The sequence below is a fragment of the Taudactylus pleione genome, unplaced genomic scaffold, assembly GCF_031769625.1.
Source record: "Taudactylus pleione unplaced genomic scaffold, aTauple2 ptg000783l, whole genome shotgun sequence".
In the NCBI taxonomy this organism is placed as follows: domain Eukaryota; kingdom Metazoa; phylum Chordata; class Amphibia; order Anura; family Myobatrachidae; genus Taudactylus; species Taudactylus pleione.
The window spans coordinates 820625-834815 of record NW_028285185.1 but is presented as its reverse complement, the minus strand read 5'-3'; the positions used below and the strand labels follow the sequence as shown (position 1 = coordinate 834815).

Genomic DNA, 14191 nt, shown 5'->3' with positions numbered 1-14191 from the left:
AAAGGCAAAGAATGATGTGTGTTACAATCTTCCAATTTGATCATTGTGTTTTGAATTTTTAAAGAAACAACAAACACGTGGTTTATAAAAGATTTAATACAATCAAGTATCAATGACCAAATGAATGAGCATTAAGATAGTTTTTGGTGAAATATTGACTCTAATTAAAGTTTCTTTATTGTATCACATGATTGATGTTTAATGATCCCATTGCTGTCATGCATTGTGTACACATGTAATATGCAACTATGTCTTAATTACCGATTACCAATTAAGGTGCCCTTGTAAACTCACCATTAATGAAAGCTATTGGGATTAATTAGAACTTAGGAAACTATATATATGGTGAAATTTATCATGCATGAGGATTCTAAGTGACTATTGGCAGATGCAGCAACATGTGGTATCGAATGTATTCAAAGATTTCTGCTCTCTCACTATGATGGAAGACTTTGCTTTACTGTAGGAGAACAAACTGAGTCCAAGTACAGTATGTGAATACTTTGTGCTATACTTTAAGTTGACATTTTAATTGTATGTTATCTTTGAAAAATGTAGATACAAGTGTAGAGGAAAAGCCTTAAGTAGAAACCAAAAGCAGCATAAGAGGTATAGCTGGAAACAAGGTGCTGTATGCATGTAATAATTGTGTGCATGCTGCAAAATGTGTACAATGTATTTAGTGAGTATACAAACACTCTCTTGGCAACTAAGATTTTTGAAAAACACATCCTAGAATTTAGAATCAGAAAGTTTTTTGTTAACATACACTATTTAATTCATTATGGTACACTAATACAGGAAAAAATAAATTATATGTTTAACAATATAATGTATTTGCCAGGATTTATAGTTCTGCAACAGTTGGAAACTCACAGGTTTCCTAAATAATAATAATAATAGTAATAATAATAATTCTAATAATAATAATAATAATAATAATAATAATAAGTAAAATAAATGAATAATATAGTTCCCAAATCATGGTAGAAGAAATGGTTGGTTTGCTCAGAGGCTGCAGTATAATGCAGGGTTTCCCAAACTACGGCTCCCATTTACTAATGAGTTTTATCACCAAAATGAGTGATAAATTTCACTGTGTATGTTAAATGGTGCTCTGGCCAATCAGCTCCCAACTGTCATTTTTCTAAAAGTTGACAGTCGGGAGCTGATTGGCTGGAGCACCATTATCATACACAGTGAAATTTCCCATTCGTTTTGGTGATAAAACTCATTAGTAAATGAGGCCATACATTCTCAAGGCACTCTAATACCCCTTTTCCACTGTTGCAATAACCCGAGTTATTGCCGGGTCTACCCGGGTCGCAGCTCAGTGGAAAAGAGTCCCTGAAAAATAACCCGGGTGAAGTGACCCAGCAATCCAACCCAGGTAGCTACCAGGGTCGGATCCAGGATGGACCCGGGTAATGGTGCAGTGTAAACGGCGCAACCTGGGTAATCCAACCTGGGTCATGCCTAAAATGAGCTGATTGGTGGTTGTGGAGCAGTCACCTCCCACTTTTTATTAGAGATGTGCACCGACCCCAGTGTTTTATTTTTGGATCTGTATCTCCTTCAAGGTTTTGGATCTGGATTTGGTTTTGCAAACCACCCTCAAGTGTTTTGGTTTTGGATTTGGATTTTTTTTTTTAAACATATTTTTATTGTAAGACTGCAATAAACAATATAGCATGTTGGTCAGAAAATAACAAGACATCAATAGGACTACAACAGTAATATATAATATAATCAATCCATGGGGAACGTATCATTACAGGATTTAAAATGGTAGTCTACCTGAGGACAAGACTTCTTCATTATACCAAGCTGTAAGTTGGACTGCGGCACGGAGCGTGTCTTTAACCTGAGGTGTTAATGTGTGAACATAGGGAGCCAAATATTAAAGAACTTTTCTGCCTCCTTGTCTTTATTAAGGGATAGTTCTAGCCAATCCATATTAAATAGGTATGTAATTCTAGGCTGTAAAAGACTGAGCGTTAAAGTGTCAGTGGAAATCCATTGGGATAATATGTTTTTTTTTTGCAGCTGCTGCAATCTTTGCTAGTAACAAACGGGCACCTCCAGGGGAACAGGATGACCCAGATGATGGTACAATATCCCACATAGCCCACTCGGGTGTTAGTTCAAAAACAATTCCCAGTGTGGTGGATATATATGTGTGTACTAAGGACCAGAACCTCTGTACCTCCGCACAGTGCCACATACAATGCATTAGATCTGCATCAGGTTGACAACATTTAAAACAATTTGAGTCTGTGGAAGTACCTGTAATGAGTCTTAATTTGGGGGTGAAATAGGCGCAATGTAGTAATTTATATTGCATTTCAGCGTATGAAGCCGAAATTAATTGCTTATTAAGTCTAACAAAAGATTTTAGAATGGTGGATATGGATAGGGGTATGTTAGGGAATGTGGAATGCCATTTGGCAAGTCCCACCATCTCCACCTCCAGATTTATTTCCCGGCGTATATAAGTGTATAGCATAGAAGTGGAAAATGACATAGAGGGGCAGCGAGACAGCACATCATCCAAACCACTTTTCCCAGATATAATGGGAATTTTAGTGAGTATAGTATTGACATAACTACGTATTTGGAAATATATGAATAATGGGATTTGGATACAGGGAAATTTTTCCTGCATTTGGTTGTGAGAGTAAATAGTCATTGTGGAGAGATCTAGTAACTGATATATGTAACGAAGTCCCTGTGTGTTCCAGGTTTTGAAAATCTGTGTTAAAAAACAGCATCAAACCCTGGGTTATGACCGATAGGAAGGAACAAGGAGACATTGGGAGGGACTCTCATTTGAGTTCTGGCTCGTCGCCAAGCTATGCATGTAGTATGCAGTAGTAGGTTATGTGCTACGTGAGGTGGAAAAGACAAGGGTCGTGTGTGTAACAAACTAGCTAATGGCATTTCAACACTAAAAGATTGCTCTATTAGCGTGTCAGCAAATCCATTTGTTCCTCTAATCCAGTCAATTGCGTATCGGTAATTTGACGCAATAGCATAGAATTTTAAACAAGGGAGGTTGATTCCGCTTAGAGTAGGTGGTTGGCTGAGTTTGAATAGTGAAATCCTGGGTTTTTTGTCCGCCCAAATGAACCTGCTGATCGCCTTATTAATCAATTTTAAGTCGGACTCCAAAGGAAGCAGGAGGAGCATCTGAAAAAAATATAAAATCCTGGGAAAAGATATCATTTTAATTAACTGACATCTACCGAGATATGAGAGTGGGAGGTGTTTCCATTTTTTAAAATCTAGAAGTGTACATTGTATTAGAGCAGGGAAATTGACTGAATATAGGGCCAAGGGATGTGCCGGAATATTAAGGCCTAAGTATTTCAGAGTTGTCTTGGCCCATTTAAATGGAAAATAATCTTTCCAATTTTTTGTGGCGTCCGAGTGTAGGGCGCCATCTCTGGTTTATCAAAAAATCAGAGATGGTATGAAAATCTTTCAAGATATGAAGAAGTTTAGGTATAGCAGAATGTGGATTCTCAAAATACAGTAATAAGTCATCCGCATATGCGGAGACTTTCAAGGTGTTATTTCCGATATTTATTCCCTGCCATTGTTGGCATAACAAAAAGGTGCGGATAAGAGGGTCTATAGCCAAGTTAAATAATAAAGGGGATAGGGGACAACCCTGTCGGGTGCCCCTATGTAATCTAAGGGATGGAGTATTCAGGCCGTTAACTGTTAGGAATGCTATAGGAGTATGGTATATTGTTTTAAATAATGTGATAAATTCGGGACCAAAATTTTGTAACTGGAAGATGCGCAATAGGTGATCCCACGATACCCTATCAAAGGCCTTGTCAGCGTCGCAGCTGACAAGGATCATTTGGTTATTTCTCATTTGGTGAGATTTAGATAATCCTGCAATCAAATGTCGGACGTTGATCACTGAGTGTCGTCCTTTCATAAACCCAGTTTGTGCGGTGTGTATGAGATGTGGCAATACTAATTGTAAACGTTGAGCAATAATACCAGTGAGGATTTTAAAATCCTGGTTGAGTAGGGATATTGGCCTATATGATTGGGTCAATGTAGGGTCTTTCTCAGGTTTCAAGAGAAGGATAATTCTGGCCTGATTGAAGTCTGGTGGTGTTGTGTCTCCCTTCAATATTGAATTAAATAAGGAAACTAAGTGAGGGGTTACAAGCGGATTTAGTATTTTGTAGTACTCGGCACTAAGGCCATCTGGGCCAGGTGTCTTTCCGTTGGCCAGGGATTTGATAGTTAGGGAAACCTCCAGTTCCGAAACAGAGGTTGTTAAGGAGTCACGGGCCTCCTCAGAGAGGGATGGTAACTTAGCCTCTTTCAAAAAATTCATCCCCAGAACAGGATGGTCATCCTGTGTGGGGTATAAATCTGTGTAATATTGTAGGAAAGAGGCCGCAATGTCTTCATTTTTATGTAATGATCCTAGGGGGCTTTTAAGAGAAAGAATGGGAGAGGATGTTTTCTGACTTCTCACTATACTAGCTAGCAGCTTGCCCGCTTTATTTCCCCAACGGAAATAGCGATGTTTCTGGAAATCCAGATAATATTGGGCTCTTTCAGTGCACAATGTGTCGTATAAATTTTAGTTATTCAAGTAACTGCGCCGTGTCTCCATGTCGTTATTCTGTAGCATAATAGCATACGATTGTGATAGGGCTTTACTCAATTCCGTGAAACGTGTGTTAAGTTTACGGCGTTTATGGGAAACATATCCCATAATATGCCCTCTCACTACCGGTTTAGATGCGGCCCAGAACAATGATATGTTGTCAATATGAGAAGCATTATCATTATTATAATTAAGGAATTGTTGTTCTAGGTATTTCTTGAAATCTGGAGAGGTAAATAAGTATGAGGGGAATCTCCAATTGAAGGAAGATATTTTGGGGGTAGATAATTGTGATGTGAACCATGTAGGCGCATGGTCGGAGATGACTATGTTTTCTATATGTGAAGTTTGAATCCTATTAATTAATGAGCTTGAGACCAGCCAGAAGTCCAATCGAGCTGAGGAGTGGTGGGGGTGTGAATAAAATGTGTAATCACGTGCTAAGGTGTGAAGGTGTCTCCATGGGTCTACTAAGGCGAGGGATTCAATTAGAAGTTGTAGTGTTGGAGATGTGCTGTCCAAACTAGGAGAAAGAGTAGTGTAGAAGTCTCCTCCTATGATAAGGGTGCCTTCCGCCCAATTCTGGAGTCGGGCGTAGAGATCGGAGAAGAATGCATTATTGTGACCTGTGGGAGCATATAAAGTGACAAGTATGATTAATTCACCTTCTAAATTCAGTTTAAGAAAGAGAAATCTGCCCTCGGTGCCCAGGATCGAGTCTACAACTGTGTATTTTAAAGATTTATGAAAAATCACTAGCACCCCTCTTTTTTTTGATGTGAAAGATGCAGCTGTATAATCTTTTATCCAGGAGTCCCTAAGAGTATTGGGGTCACTCTGTCTCCAATGGGTCTCCTGCAGTACTGCTATGTCAGGTTTAAATTTTTTAAGTTGTTGTAATATTTTACGCCGTTTAATTGGGGTGTTTAAGCCCTCTACGTTCCAAGTTAAAAATCTTATGTCTTTTTGTGTTTTGGTGGAATCAGTAATAGAGTGAGACATACTGTATTATCCTATACCTGTCCTGTAGATCAAAGAAGTGAACCATCGTAGAGAGACTATGACGCTCTCAGTCCCAGCACGCAGAGAGCCCCTGTAGTAAAACATTGAAAGTGCCATCGCATAGATACACATAACACAAAAACATGACCTGCAATAATATATGGAAAACAACAAACATAATGCAGTCTTACAATTTTTAAACATTTTAAGAACCAAAAAATAATGCCCTACAGGCCTATTTAAACCCATTGAGGTATAAAAGTATCGAAAGTTTAAAAAAAGAAATAGAAGAAAATCAAAAAGGGGATGGGGAATAAGAGGAGTGGCGGATGGTTAAAAGGAAGGGGAAAAAATAACAAACCAGGGGTTATCTTGAGAATTCTGTTGTTAACGTTTAGCAATTGCTGAGAGAAATATTAATCTTGAAAACAGACATGAGATATATACTTCTAATATCAAACTCTCCATGTTTGTGTTAGGAGATGAATTTGTGCAACTGAATGTAACTTCTTAATTCACGTCATCATTTTGAGGAGTAATAGTATCAGTTAAAGAGTCTAGGAAAGTCTTTGCAGATGATGGAGAATCAAAAAAGTGTTGTTTGCCGTTGTGTAGGACTTTCAGCTTCGCAGGGTACATTAATGCAAATCTCAGCCCCAGATCAAATAATGCTTTACAAATGGTGGAGTATCCCTTCTTTTCATCACTACTTGATATGAGAAATCCTGGAACAACAACAATTTGTGTCCCTGGTAGGTGAGGCCTTCAGATTTGCGATAGGCATCTAGTATGCGAGTTTTGTCCAGGTAGTTCAGCATTTTCATTATGACAGGCCGAGGTCTTTTCTGATCAGAAGCACGATCAGGGCCTATGCGGTGAACTTGTTCTATGATGAGGGTACTGGAGGAAATTGAACAATTGAGCTCAGGGGGTAGCCATTTAGAGACGAAATCCATGAGATCTTTTTGTTTAACAGATTCCGGTATACCTATTAACCTTAAATTGGTGCGGCGATTTCTGTTCTCTAAGTCTTCTAGTTTTTCCTGCATGGCAGAGATCGCTGATTCCTGTGTGCGGATTACGCTTTCTGCCTCTGTTAGCTCATCTTCAAAATTGGAGATACGTTGTTCTGCTTCCGTGAAGCATCGACCATGTTCCTTAAGTTGCGAAACTGCTGACTCTATAGCTTCTTTGAGGCCGGCCAATTTTTTGTCTAGCAAGGGAGAGAGAAGATCGGATATTTCCTGGGCTTTAGCTATTGAGGCGGTACTAAATTGAGTCGAGTTAGAGGCTCCGTCCAGGATGTTGTCAGCTGGAGGTGAAGTAGGAGAGCCGGGAGATAAGGATGGGGCTGCAGTTTTGTCTTTCCCTTTAGTCGTTTGACCTTTAGGTGCACGCTGTGGTCTGGCCACAAACTTCTCCATGGTATAAGGATGTAACGTGCAGTTTAATCAAGAGCCACTAGAGGGAGCTCCAAGTATTCAGGATATATATGAGGTTGGGTCTGTGAATCAAAGCCTATATTATGGCCTATAAGCACAGTCCTTGGGTCCTGATAATGGACAAGGTGGAATCTCAGTATGAAGACACAGCTACACCACCCTGCTCCCTGATATGAGCAGCAAGTAGAGAGGGTTGCGAAGGAAGGTAAGTGCTGGAGGCAGCAGCCTGTTCAGGTGTCAAAATGGCGGCCGCTGGTGATGTGGGGCCAGGGGGGAGCTTATGACAGGGAAACTTCCCTGGGGCGATGGCCAGGTGTCCCGCTTGCTCCTCGGGTCTAGTGAGAACCCGGATGGATGCTGCTGGAGGTGGGGAGGGGTGAAAATGTGCCCGGCCGCCATCCAAGATGGCGGCCGCGGGCAGCGCCACTTTTCCGATGCGGCTGTATTCTGGTGCTGTGAGGCAGTGCAGGGGCTGGGGCATGCACCGCTCTTACCCGCTTTATCCCAGAGACCACAGGGTGGCTCTATGTGGTCCAGCGAGCCTCTCCGGCGGCGCTATGTTGCGGCTAGATGGAGCCGTTTTGGGAGCCCATTAAAAGTGCGGCCAAATCCAAGGCTTTACATCTTAATTGGAAGAACGTGTAAAGGAAAGAACAGTAACAGTATTACAATAGCACCACCTTGTGGGGGGGATCTAGCAATGCAGAAGATCCTCAGGGATATAAGTATATACAGTTCCCAGTATATATTAAGATGATACTTTGACCTTCACTGTGCTATTTATTATAATGAGTGTTATTTCTTTATTTTTGTATACTGTTTTTTCTCCTGTGGGCATTCAGGCAGGGCAGTACCTGTCTCCTGTAGGGTGAACAGCAGGTCACAAAATGGCTCCAGCAGTCTGTGCACCTGTGTCTCTGGGTGATCCTCCCAGAAGGCTCCTGAATGAGGTTTGCAGCTTCAGAGACCTGACCAGCAGCATCTCCGGGTGTTAGTAGTCGAGGTATACAGCAGCCAGCCAAGGGAGAGTGAAGAAATAGGACTCTCATCGTGGTGAGTGTAGCGGCAGTCCTGGCTTCTACACGTGGCGTCGCGACCGAGTTAGGCCGCGGGTCTCAATTGTCAGTGGTCAGACGTCAGGGAGCCCGTTAGGCGCTGGTATCACTGGCTCTGGGGGTTATGATGGAAGTATGTGGCAGGGCAACAGCGGGCGAGGAGGCAGCTCGGCGTGGTGTGATGCAGTGAAGTTAGTCTGAGTGGAGCTCTGACTCCATGCTGCCTTCAGCCTCTGCGTCCAGGCCACGCCCCGGATTTGGATTTTTTAAATAAAAAATAGATATAAAGTTTTAAAACAGCTAAAATTATGTAATTTATGCAATCCACAACCCAAAATTTGGATTCAAAATCCAAATTCCGAACTGCAAAAAGATCAGAACCGCGACCCGGATTTACCTGGATCTCCTCAGGAGATAAGAACCGCGACTCGGATTTACCCAGATTCACAAAATTCAGGTGGATTTGGATTTCTGGAGAACCGAACCGTACATCTCTACTTTTTATGACCTCACAAGTTTAGCAGGGCAGACCCCTGTTCAGTATGAATGGGGCTGACCTGGGAATAACCCAAATCGAACTTGCAAAAGGGGTCTGACCTTGTGCACAGATGGTATAAGCACACTGACTGAGGTACTAATTAAATCACCTGTGCTTAAGCATGGATATCCTTAAAACCTGGACCATTTGGTTACCGAGTTTGGGAACCACTGGTGCTTTTATTTCTGTAGAATCAATGTACATTAATTAGAGACTCTAGAGAGGGGGCTTAGTTAACACTGTTTAAATGTTTATTTCTGTATTAAGTATCACCACAAAGGGATACATTTCAGTGCTTTGCCTTGTCGCAATCAGTAGAAGGGGCACTCACTTTTTTTTCTCCTATCCACTAAACATATGCAGCTCAACACTGAGTACCACACCAACTATCTACTTTATTTGAAACAGTGATTTCATGTTGTGGTTTAGCACCAAACCATGGGCAGCAGTGCTAATTGGCTAGTGCAGGGGCAGCTATGTAATGGGACCTATGACCCTACGAAACCCATGTCTGTAACCCTAGTAAGGATATCCTCTTGGTTCTGTAGCTACTATTAAACCAGGGTGTCCAGGAAACACCCCATAGGTCTTCGGTGCTGGGAAAGGTGGTAAATACTAAGTGGGTAAGCTAACATTTTGTTTAACCCATTATCTAAAATCAGTCATCCTTGTATGAGTAGCATGTGGGCTGACTGCTGTCATTATGGGGGTTACCTCAAAATCTTGCTATACTCTTGTTGCCTATAATAGTGGTCACTGACTAATGCACAATGTATATTGTTTTCCAATTTTACATGAAATGGGGATCAGAGTGAGAGGGATGAGAGGCTGAGTAGCTGTCTCCTTTTGGTCACCTGCTGCTTGATGCCTCAAGAAGAGTAGTGGGAGTAAAACATTGGTCTGTCTCTAATAAAAGTAACCAGCCAAAAACAAAGACCTCTGGTTTCTCTACTGTGTATAAGGATGGTCCCATGTCATGCAAAGACAATTAGAAGTTTGTATAAGTACCACTCCCTCTAGCCTCACAAATACCCTGGCAACTATAGGCACCAGAGTCCTTACAATATCCATTGATTCAGTTGATTGTCTTAGTTTTGTAGAGAAAAATGCTGCAAAACATATAAAATACACACTGTTCACTGTATATATTAAAAACATCTATTGAATGTAACCTCAATTTGCTTCCTATGACTTATGGTGATTTCTTGTGGTATGTCTTCAAGAAATCACACTAGCCAACGTATACTGGCTTCTGGTAGTTTATAACGGGATGTAGTCATACAACCCAAGATGTGAGTGCTCAGAATGCTGGCACCGGAATCCCAACAACAGTCAGAATCCTGCCACCGGCAACCCTATGGTAAGTACTGGGGTTAGGGAGAGGGATAGGGTTAGGCACTAGGGGGGATGGTTAGGTTTAGGCTGTGGAAGGGAGGTTAGGTTTAGGCACTGGGGGGGGATTAGGTAGAGTGTGGGGAGGTAGGGTTAGGTGTAGGGTCAGGGTTAGGATACCTACTGACAGGTGTTGGTATCCTAACCATGTCGGGATTCCGGGGTCAGGCTTCTGACCACCAGGATCCTGAGCTTTTGCATCCTGTACCCAAACCATGTATAACATATGAGGATGGAGGGACAACTGCTCTCTGCAGCTGTATTCTCTAGGGCAAAGGACCTCCAAAAGTCTTTTACCATTACACATAAATGTGAGAAGAGTAGTATTGGATAACAAGCTGACCCAGCTTGCACAGCCTTTACTGCTCAATGTTCTTGTGTTTTTCTTTTTAGCTTTGGCCAAAATATTAAAAATGTTGATCATTTATAGGCCACTTCGCTCTCACCTCTCTGTCACTGGACAGGAATTCCCCAATCCATTTTCTGAGACTGAGCATTTCAATTGCAACTGTGACTCTGGGCACATGGTCTCTTGGCCCATATGCATTGCGACTTGGATGCATGAACTGTAGAAAATAATCATCTGCATCACGTCCGACTTAGAATCAACACCTATTGTTTTATCAAATATTTTGTTTGTTAAAATTTCTGACGATACCTAAAGCTTGCACACAGGATTTCTGCTTTGGACATCAAACATTATTGTTGCAGATCAAATTGTTGAACAATCAGGCCACATTATTGTTGAAGATCAAATTGTTGAACAATCAGGCCATATTGTGTATGGCAGTGGTTCTAAGTTCCAGTCCTCAAGTGCCCCCAACAGGTCATGTTTTGTTTGATATTTTTAATCAGGTGAGTTAATCTATGTTGCTGGGTCAGTAATTATCCCACCTGCTTCCACAGATAGAAATCCTAAAAACATGACCTGTTAGGGCTACTTGAGGGTTGAGATTGATCTTTGATTTGGTAATTCCCAAAGTGATGACTTCACACATACTGAACTGTAGGCTTATGGGGTTATTGTCTTATAAACTGTATTAGTCTCAACCAAACTTTTGTTTAACCAGGTGAAATTTTGATTCTTTTAAAATTGTGATTGAAAGAAAATGTATCTTCTCAGTTTAAATTGGCTTTGCATTTTAAACAATTGATTTAAAATTGTATTTAGGGAAAAGAACATACAGTAAATTGTATTATTTGACAATATATGTGTGTTGCTTCTCTTTCAGATATTAGAATTTGGCATTGAGAATGCATAGAAACCAGACAGATGTGAAATATTTCATCATTACAGGGATATCGGATGACCCAAGACTGCAGGTTGCCATTTTTCTTCTGGTCCTTCTCATTTATCTCATCACCCTATGTGGTAACTTCACCATTCTCCTTGCTTGCCGGGACCCCATTCTCCATACTCCCATGTATTTCTTCCTAGGTAACTTGTCCATAGTAGACATCTGTTCTTCTACAGTCTCTTTGCATAAAATTGTTATAAATTTCATTACCGGTGATAAAATTGTTTCATTTTCTGCTTGCATGACACAGATGTACATGTTTGGAGCATTGGGAGGTCTTGAGCTGTTAATACTGACAGCCATGAGTTATGATCGCTATGTGGCCATCTGTAATCCTTTGCGCTATCACATGGTTATGAATACTAAAACTTGTGCTATAATGGCTTCTGTCTGCTGGGTGCTAGGATTTTTGCAAATCCTTCCTCCTGTTATTATTGTATGTAATTTTTCTTGCTATTTATCCATTGAGATCAATCACTTCTTCTGTGACATTGTCCCCGTGATGAAAATTTCCTGTGATGATACCTCTTTTTTGGAACTTCTATTCTTCATAGAAGGATTGTTTCCTTCTATTCTTACTCAATTTGTTCTCACTTTTGTTCCTTATGGTCTGATAATGGCAGCCATACTGAAAATCAGTTCTGGTATTGGCAGGCGTAAAGCCTTCTACACATGTTCCTCACACCTCACAGTTGTCGTACTGCTGTACACAACACTTTTCAGTCAGTATCTGACACCAAACTTTAGCAGCACCTTGGAGTTTATAAAACTTTTTGCATTATTCAACACAGCTGCTGTCCCAATGCTCAATCCACTGATTTACAGCTTAAATAATAAAGATGTGAAAAAAGCTCTAAAAAGGGGCCTGAGAAAAGTAAAATAAATATAAGTCACTGGATGTATTCTAGTCTATTTTTTTGTACAATTTGAGATAAGGCCTCCAGTTTTACATGAGTTTTTAATTTACTACATTGGGGAGAATGTGTTGGTATGGAGGAGGGGGGAGAGGGGAGAAAAAAAGGAGACAGGAGTATGGAGTTATTAAAGAGGGGAGAATGGGTTGCTATAGTTAGGAAAGTGGAGAATATGTTGCTACATTGGGTAGAAGGGAGAATAAGATACAACAGTGAGGAGAAGGGAGAACCTTATTATTGACTTTTTTGACTGGGTGACTAAGGAAATAGATAAAGGGGGGGGCATAGATATGGCTTATCTAGACTGTAGTAAGGCTTTTGACACTGTTCCACATCGCAGACTGTTAAATAAACTGTATAATAGAAACAACAAGGATAGATATGTGGACGTGTGCGCTATTCAGCTGCTGGTAGGTGGTATCAAAAACGAAAGTGTCCCCACACCTTCACCAAGATATAACATGCACAACAAAGGTATTGAAACCTCCTTTCTAGCGCTGACAATACATTACAATTGCAGATTCCCTCTGGGGTTTCTCCCAGGTAAGTCCCCACAGGATTTGTGAGGTTATTTTCAGTATAAACCCCCGGGTTGATACCCAAAAATAAGGGGAAATGGTACATATAGTGAAGTACAATTTATTACACAGGAACAAACAGATATAAATTTAAACATAAAATTAAACATAAAAAATGGCACCCAAAAACTAGAGAGAGAACAGAGTATCCCCAATTGGCTGAAAAGGCTGCAATTACCGGCTGGATGTCTTGTGTAAAGTTCATAGAAAACAACCCCGTGTGATGTCCAGAATATCTCACTGGTTGTCTGCTTTACTCTCCTCTGCCAGGATCACGTGCTGCCTGCCTCTGAGCGGTGACTCCGTCTCCTCATACACCAACGCGTTTCTACCCCGTACTGGGGTCTTTTTCAAGGTGGTAGCGGATGCCTTCATGCTTTCTCATCTCCCTTAAATACTCTATCTAATCATATGGACACGGGCACAGCTGATCCCTAGACAGAGGCCAAACTACATGTCCCATGATCCTTTGCTGTCTCCGGCCAATGAGATGTCTAAAAGGTCCTAGTATATCCGGTATCCTTAGTGATCGCGATGTATTTAACTTCCCAAGGGCAGATCCTTGTTGTCTCACTTCCGTTTTCATTGTAATGGAAATAATAAACAAAGAACTCCTCCGTGTTTATTGTGTTTCTTTCAATAACTCAATAGTATTTGTGGATTACACATGGATTCCACCCTAGAAAGGAGGTTTCAATACCTTTGTTGAGCATGTTAAATAAACTGTAAAGCATGGGATTAGATACAAAGATAGTTGAATGGATAAGATCATGGCTGCAGGATAGGAAACAGAGAGTTGTAGTAAATGAAGTGCCAGTTTCAAGAGGGAAATGTTATCAGTGGAATACCTCAGGGATCTGTACTTGGAGCAGTGCTTTTTAATATCTTTATTTGTGGCATTGCAAATGGTATTGAAGGGAATCTATGCATTTTTGCAGATGACACAAAGGTATGCAACAGGGTCGACACACCAGGAGAGGTAAAACAAATGATTGATGATCTAGGTAGACTAGAGGAATGGTCAAGAACATGGCAACTACAGTTTATTAATGCCAAAAAATGCAAGATCATGCATTTGGGTCTCAAAAATCCAAATACTAAATATAGTATTAATGGCACTATACTGGAAAGTACTGAAGAGGAAAGGGATCTAGGAGTCTCTATTTCAGGTGACTTAAAGCCAAGCAATGAGGAAGGCAAGTCAGATGCTTGGTTGCATAGGGAGAGGAATCAGTAGCAGAAAGAAAGAAGTGATAATACCACTGTATAGGTCATTGGTACGTCCTCACCTCGAATACTGTGTTCAGTTCTGGAGGCCACATCTCCAGAA

General features: G+C 40.9%; 1 protein-coding gene across 1 annotated transcript; it reads left to right on the top strand.

Moving 5' to 3' along the window:
- Positions 1-11325: 11325 nt before the first annotated feature.
- On the top strand, positions 11326-12252 carry LOC148475061 (olfactory receptor 6C74-like). Its single transcript, XM_088457765.1, has one exon. It carries the CDS (start codon positions 11326-11328, stop codon positions 12250-12252), a length of 927 nt encoding a protein of 308 aa, XP_088313891.1.
- The last annotated feature ends 1939 nt before the right edge of the window (positions 12253-14191 follow it).